This window comes from Cheilinus undulatus, linkage group 4, assembly GCF_018320785.1.
Source record: "Cheilinus undulatus linkage group 4, ASM1832078v1, whole genome shotgun sequence".
Taxonomy (NCBI): Eukaryota; Metazoa; Chordata; class Actinopteri; order Labriformes; family Labridae; genus Cheilinus; species Cheilinus undulatus.
Genome location: NC_054868.1, coordinates 22036220 through 22043643, shown reverse-complemented (window position 1 = coordinate 22043643; position 7424 = coordinate 22036220). Strand labels below are relative to the sequence as shown.

Here is a 7424-nt window from a genome sequence, read left to right as displayed (position 1 = left end):
TTAGACCATAGTTTGTTTCCTGAATTCCTTTTAAAGTGTATATTTGGGGCTCTCTGTAGCTGAAATTGGCAAGTAAAATGACTTTATTTTCAAATATCAGAGTTTATATCATATCTTAACCTTTTAAACTTTGAATATTCTTTCAAATACTTGATCATAAACATTTTGCATTGTGTTTAACTTACTAACAGTGTTTAAATGAATCCATTTTGCTGCCATGCTCACTTCCTCTCCACCTTCCCCCCTCCACTTCATGCAACACTCTGTCCCACCCACTTCAGCGAGCTTTAGACCAATCAAAACTTTTATTTGATAGGCTTTTGCAACAATTCAAGATCACTCATCGTGATTGGAAGTACATTTTGAATAACTATGATGCTCCCACTTTGCCTGGCCCATTTTGCCAGACTTCACTCTGCTGATCAGCTCGGCTCTCCAAGGCACAACTTTGGCCAACTTCTTTGCTAAATAACAACTTTCTCTTAAAGTTATTTTCCACCTGTTGTGATCAAAATGCCTCTGGAGATAGAGCTGTGCCCTGGTAGAATGATTGGAGGAGACAACCCATGCTTCGTCATCGCTGAAATCGGACAAAACCACCAGGGAGACATTGAGATTGCTAAGAAAATGATCAAAATGGCAAAGGTAATAAAACAGGAATCTGAATGTCAACTTCGCATTTTTCTATATGATAAAGCTCAAACAAATGACAGGTACTTAGCGTCTGCTGGTCTCCATGCCTTCTTCCTTTGAATCCTAATATTGAGTGAAACACAAGCTGTTTGCTGACAGAATCTCCAGCATAAATAGGCTGGCTTTCATTTGATAGATGTGGGTTTTATAGCCTGGGAGGGTTTTTGTTGTTTAAAAAAAAAAAAAAAAGATCTTAAGCCTTATTGGAGAACTGTCAGACTCCTGGGTGGGGTTTTGCTTACTGTGCCTGTTGGCAACAAAACTGGTTATACTTGTGCTTAAGCTTGACGTAATACGGTAAACAAATAATGTTCAATGATGTACCATGAGCTTATTTATTGAAAAATACATGTACACTGCCCTCCAACAACGGTGCTGCAAGAATAAAATTGTTATTAACTTACAAAATAGCTGTTTTGTTGTGCTATAATTAATTTCTATGATATTATAGGGATCTAAAGGAGCTCATCTTTACATTTGTTTAGATTTCCATTCATATTTTTGCACCAGCCTTGATTTTTGATCTCTCTCTCTGTTCATCTTCACAGTGCTGTGGTGCAGATTGTGCCAAATTCCAGAAAAGTGAAATAGAGAATCGATTTAACAAGAAAGCCTTGTGTCGCCCGTACACCTCCAAAAACTCCTGGGGGAAAACTTATGGTGAACATAAGCACCACCTGGAGTTCAACCATGATCAGTACAGGGAGCTGAAGAAGTATGCAGATGAGTTAGGGATCTTCTTGACGGCCTCAGGGATGGATGGGGTAAGAGCAAGACTTTGGCTAAACGTCTTGAGACAGATTATTATTGGTGTTGATTTACAGTCCGGTTATTCTGTTTCAGATGGCAGTGGACTTCCTGCATGAGCTTGATGTGCCTTTCTTTAAAGTGGCCTCTGCAGATGCTGGCAACTATCCTTATCTAGTGAATACAGCCAAGAAAGGTGAGGACTGTAGAGTCTGGGAAGCACTGTGGGAGGGAGCCGTCAGGTGTATTTAATGTGAACTAGTTCCAAAGAAATTTCAGTTCTGGATTAATCAATTTAAATTCTTTACCAGGCAATATGAAGCTTTGGAAAGCTGATGCATGGCACAGAAATTTGTAACTAAAGATTGAGTTGGTGGTCTTAAGTGGTCTTAAGTGCAGTTCTGTTAAATGTAGGCTATCACAGCTCTGTCAGTGACAGCTATTCTCTTGGCCTCTTGTGTGTTTCAGGACGTCCCATGGTGGTGTCCAGTGGGATGCAGTCGATGGATACGATGCGTCAGGTCTACAAAACATTAAAGCAACACAACACGAACTTTACCATCCTGCAGTGTACCAGTGCCTACCCTCTGGATCCTGAAGATGTCAACCTCAGAGTGATAACAGTGAGATGAAATCATTATAATAGGACATGAAGTAACAAATTTGTGTCAAACTGTAACTATACTTTAAATAGATATGGTACTCAACTTTTGTGTAGTTAGTAGGAAACTAATGTATGACTAACCACTAGTAAACCATTCACAAATGAGTACATTTTACTAGTTAAACATAAATAAACCGTACCTGAACAAGTAACGTTTATTCTAAGCTCAGCTAACTCCCCACTGGCTGTAAAATATTGCTCCAACAGTGATGCTTTGGCTTTTTGTCTCTTGCAGGAATACCAGAAGGAATTTCCAGATATTCCCATTGGATATTCCGGCCACGAGACTGGGATCAGTATTTCCATTGCAGCAGTGGCTCTGGGGGCAAAGGTCCTTGAACGTCACGTAACCTTGGACAAGACGTGGAAAGGAAGTGATCACGGAGCCTCTCTGGAGCCCGCTGAGCTTAAAGAGCTGATCTGTAACATCCGGCTGATAGAGCGGGCCCTGGGGAGCAGCCTGAAGCGGATGTTACCCTGTGAGAAGTCGTGCCATGATAAGGTGTAGTACCCTCTCTTCACAGGAGCAGCATAAATACACGTATTAGTACATTTACATAACCAGCTGTTTCACTGTTGAGAAGCTTTTAAGTGATATATTGGATTTTCTTTTTGATTTTTTTTAACAGTTACATAATAAACATCTCACAGTTTGTCTTTGCTTCTTCCAGCTGGGTAAGTCAGTGGTGGCCAAGGTCAATATTCCCAAAGGAACCACCCTGACTCTGGAAATGCTGACGGTGAAGGTGGCCGAGCCCATGGGTGTCAGTGGGAAAGACATCTATGAGTTGGTTGGAAAGACAGTGACGAAGGACTTGGAGGAGGACCAGACCATCCTGCCAGATGCTGTTGATGAGTATGGCAAGAAGGATGCATGCTGAAGAAGGCAGAGAGTTGCAGGCAAAAAGCTGTTTAAAAGGATATTTAATGACATAATGAGATCTTAATTCTTTTATTTGGTTTCTCAAATCTATGATTTCCAGCTTCACTCTCCCCTTGGTCCTTTTCCTAAAGATGCCTTATTAATTTGTCTAACATTATTTGCTCTTTAGTTTTGACTTGCACCAAAGTAAATCAAAAAGTATTAAAAACTTGGAGCAGTTGCCATACATTTCATAACACAGCAGTGAGGTCTGAGAGCCTGTCTGCCAGACAGTCTTGAGATTGCCAGCTAGTAAGACTTGAGCCAGGGTTTGTTTTGTATAGTAAAGCTTTTTTGAAAGACGCAAAGCAAGACAGCAGCAGTCAGAAACTGTGGCTAGTTTGATTTCAGAGGAAATGAGCACACATATCCAAGTAACATATAAGGTTTTTCAGTCCTCTTTGTGCATTTTTTATTTGTCTGTTTACAGCTCACACTGCCCTGTTTGCCTGTAATTTGAGGGTTAGGAGTAAATCAACAATGTATTATCAGTTAGGACCATCATGGGAATTTGTAAAATGTCAAATGCAAGGGGAAAAAAATCTAAATAAAATATTGTTAAAGTTTTAAATTCTCTCTCTTTTTGTTAAAATGTCTGCAGCAATCCTTCTGACTTATCAAACATAAAATCAATACTTACAGGTTCTACATAGAAATGTGGAATATGTGGACAGGGTTCTGAAATTTTTGCAGGGAAAATTTTTCCGCTTCTCTGCGTAGCCAAATTGACAAGGCAAGGAACCTTATTTACAGATTTGGCAATTCAAGTCCTCTACAGAGCTTAAAGACAGAACAGTTATAGATGAAAGCATCAAAAGACAGCAAAAATACACTGAAGTTCACCATAAGTAAGAAGATTTAAACAAAATAACATTCATAAAAAAATAGAAAAAATAAGATAAATTCTGAACAAACTTAAAGAGTTGTTAAAAAGAAGCTAAGAGAAAACTGAACTTTTGGGAATGCATCTGTATCTAAACATGTTTTAAGGCCTGTTTTAAAAGAGTTAGTCAATGCAGAAAGGCTTATGTTCTCAGGTAGTTTGTTAACACCCAGTATGCTGTGAGCTGGATCAGGCCTTGGAGAGTGGGCCAGAAGCACAGCTGCTGCTCCAGTAGCCGGCAGCTGATCAATCCCTGCCCTTCTGAGCGTGCCAGCATTAGACGATACCCAAAAATGCACATCCTCAAAAAGGAGTCCATCCTGCACTTCTGGCCATTAGTCAATGTCCAGGACTCATACATGTATAGTTAGACAAGCAGGACCAAGGGCCAAAAGATTCTGACTTTCCCATGTTCAGATACTCCAAGGACCACATCATCTTATGGTGCGAATCCAAGTCTCTAGTTGATCTCAGCCTTTTAGACAGTGGATCGATGGATTACACGGCCACAACATCCAAGCTCTCACCATCCACAAAGATTTGATGGCATCATCCAAGGCATCCCTGAATGCCTGATCTTTGTTTTGGCCCGGAAGATGAACAATGCCAGCGTTTCAGCCTCCTCGCACAACAAATTAAGCTTAGCATTTAATGCTTCAGCATACCAAGACATTTGTGACAATGCTATGTTTCCAACTTTGTGACAGCAGTTTAGGAAAGGCCCTTTTCTATCATAACATGGCTGTGCCCCAGCGCACACAGCAAGGCGAGGGAGTTCAGACTTGACTTACCTGCACAGAGCCCTGACCTCAACCCCATTGAGCACCTTTGGGATGAACTGGAATGGAGATTGTGAGTCAGGCCTTCTCGTCCAGCATCAGTGCCTGACCTCATAAATGCTCTGCAGCATGAAAGGGCACAAATCCCCACAGAAACTCTCAAAACCTTGTAGAAAACCTTCCAATGAGAGCGGAGGCTGTTATAGCTGTAAAAGGGGGACCAAGTCCATATCAAACTACATGTATTTGATTATGCATTGATGATTCAGTATCATTACAGTTCCTGTTGGTGTAATGAACCGGCATCGGAATACTTTTGTCCATGTGCCTCGTGTAAAGTAACCTTTAACTTTTCATTTTAAAAGCAACACAATTCCTAACATTTAAATTTTAACATGTTGGGCTGCTATAGCAGTATAGGCTGAGTCCATTTAGACACAATCAAGAAGACCCCACTAGTGCCTTAGAAATGTATTCAACTATGTTCATGCTTTCTTTAAAACAACTTCTGTCCAATTATGAATGGAAAAGCAGAGGTCATCAGACATTTGATGAATAAATACATACATTTACTAGAGCTTGTTTCTGTTCATTTCCCCAAGCTAACTGCAGATATGCAGTGGCAAGACAAATTGAAGGTAGACCACAAATGTAAGTTATGTTGCAATCCAACCACTAGATGGAGCTGTGTCTTTTGCCTTTCACGCCTTTCACCCTTAACCCTAACTCAACCTACCCAAATAGTCAGTACCTGCTTGTATTAAAGGAATACAAAAACATCTAGATAGAAAAGACTGTCCACCAAGCATTCAGTGCCAACATTGGTTTATCTTTTTCAGTCTGTACTTATTTCCAGTACATCTAAAATATAAATTCTTTACCAGCTATTAAAGATAACCTGGTTTATTGTACCTTTTTGTGGCATAAACTTGGTGTGTTATTGGGACTTTGCTTCAAAGAAGGGCACTAAACTGTCTTGTCTAAACTTGTCTGCTTCAGTGAACAGGACTAATCCTGTTCTCCGTCACCGAGGATCAGAGGATTTTCCAAAGATTATGAAAAGTTGTCAAGTCTAAGACCGTCAGTTATACAGCAGTATGAGCTAAGGGTAAATCAGCCCTTTCAGCAACTGATATCATGATCCTTATCACTATGGGCTGCCATATGACAAACGTTTAAATTAGTTCAATGCAAAGAAACCTCTGGTGCTGGAAAATGAAGCTAGGAGTGCACAGAAACTGCATTGTGCTCTTGAGACTGGCTGCAGGAGCACTGGAGGTCACATACACACCACATGTTAAAATGTCTACTTTTAGAAGCAGATAAAAATGGGGGGAAATGTCAGATTAGACAGCTTTAGTAACCAAATGGGCGAGGTCACTCAGCCAAGGCCTCCTCCCCGTAACTCTGCAAAAAGAGCAAGAACACCTTTTCTGTCATTAAAAGCTTTTTAGGGAGGTTTCTTGCACTTTAAGTCATGAAGGAAAGTGGTGCAATTCTGATAAAACTGCTGCTACACCCGAGCTAATTGCATCACACTAGCGGAAGCCATTGCCATTGGCTGTCAGTACAACCAAACCCTGCTGGTAGCTACTGTCTGGTTCTCCTCAAATGATGTTTGTCTGATGTTTCATGGGCATTAAGGTAGAAGCTTTTCAAGATGGATGTCTCTGATGACAGATTGGCAAATCCTTCTGCTCTATGAGTTTAGGTGAAAGGGTGGGGCTTCTTCATATGGCTTAAATGTGTACTGCAAACATAAATGTTATTACACACTGGGGGGAAAAAAATTCTGAAAACCTATTTGGTTACTTAAGAAAAGACCCAACCATGGGTCCGGACGGAGACTTTAGGACAGTAGGTTTTCTTTTTCCATTGTTTGATTCCCAATTTAATATGAACTGCCTGAAAGCACAGAGATCACATTTTCCATGTTTTTTCCCCCCTATTTTTAAACAGTATTGGGAAACAGCTTGTTTCTTGATTTTAGATTTCCTATTTCCAATCAAAAATCAGTTGGCCATAAAATACCCTGACCATTCAACGTTGCTGTTTCAATGTTCCAGTCATTTTGCAGTGGTCTTGTAAAAGTGAGTTTGTTATTGCTCTTCACTTTTGTGTCCATCCGGTTTTTCTTTTCTTGACATATGTCACATGAAAAGCCAGTGACCCCCAAAATAAAGGTGCCAGAGACTGGGGCCCCCCACTGTACCTGAATATGGTTGAACACCACACATTCAAGAACAGTCTATAGGGGCTATAAAGGGGAGAGCTTTCTGGGGCCCAGCAAACCTGGGGGCCCATGGAGGTCAACAAAATCATGGTCTATTGTAAAGCTAAGCTGTGATATGCATGTTTTACTACTACTCAATGAAACAAATCTCTTTTTAAATTTATTTGTGTAGTATATAGCCTTCTCAAAAATTTATATCTATTTTGTTAAAAAAGGAAATTAAAATGGGTTAAAAATTGAAAAAAGGGGTTATAAATAGTAAAAAATGGTGGAAATGGTGGTGAAATTGGATCTTAAAAGTTACAGAAATGGGTTAGAAGTGGCAAAAATTATATTAAAATGGCAAAAATGGGCATAAATAGTGGTAAAAAGCAATTAAAAAATGTCTGAAAAGGCAAAAATGGTTGAAAATCTGGTAAAATGGGAAGAAAAATTGATATAAACTGGCAAAATAGTGCTGAGAAAGAAAACAAATGGGCAGATATTGGCTGAAATTGATCAAA

General features: G+C 39.9%; 1 protein-coding gene across 1 annotated transcript; it reads left to right on the top strand.

The window, feature by feature from the left end:
• Positions 1-408: 408 nt before the first annotated feature.
• On the top strand, positions 409-3552 carry LOC121508708 (sialic acid synthase-like). The gene is made up of 6 exons (XM_041785733.1): positions 409-645; positions 1242-1457; positions 1537-1636; positions 1909-2063; positions 2340-2606; positions 2776-3552. The coding sequence occupies exons 1-6, from the start codon at positions 514-516 to the stop codon at positions 2983-2985; spliced, it is 1080 nt and encodes a 359-aa protein (XP_041641667.1). The 5' UTR covers positions 409-513; the 3' UTR covers positions 2986-3552.
• Positions 3553-7424: the final 3872 nt, after the last annotated feature.

Bases quoted from the DNA above. Each gene is read 5' to 3' on its own strand.
- LOC121508708 (XM_041785733.1), top strand. From the start codon at position 514: ATGCCTCTGGAGATAGAGCTGTGCCCTGGTAGAATGATTGGAGGAGAC. The intron at 646-1,241 runs GTAATAAAACAG...TCATCTTCACAG, and splicing joins AAATGATCAAAATGGCAAAG to TGCTGTGGTGCAGATTGTGC. The intron at 2,607-2,775 runs GTGTAGTACCCT...TGCTTCTTCCAG, and splicing joins AGAAGTCGTGCCATGATAAG to CTGGGTAAGTCAGTGGTGGC.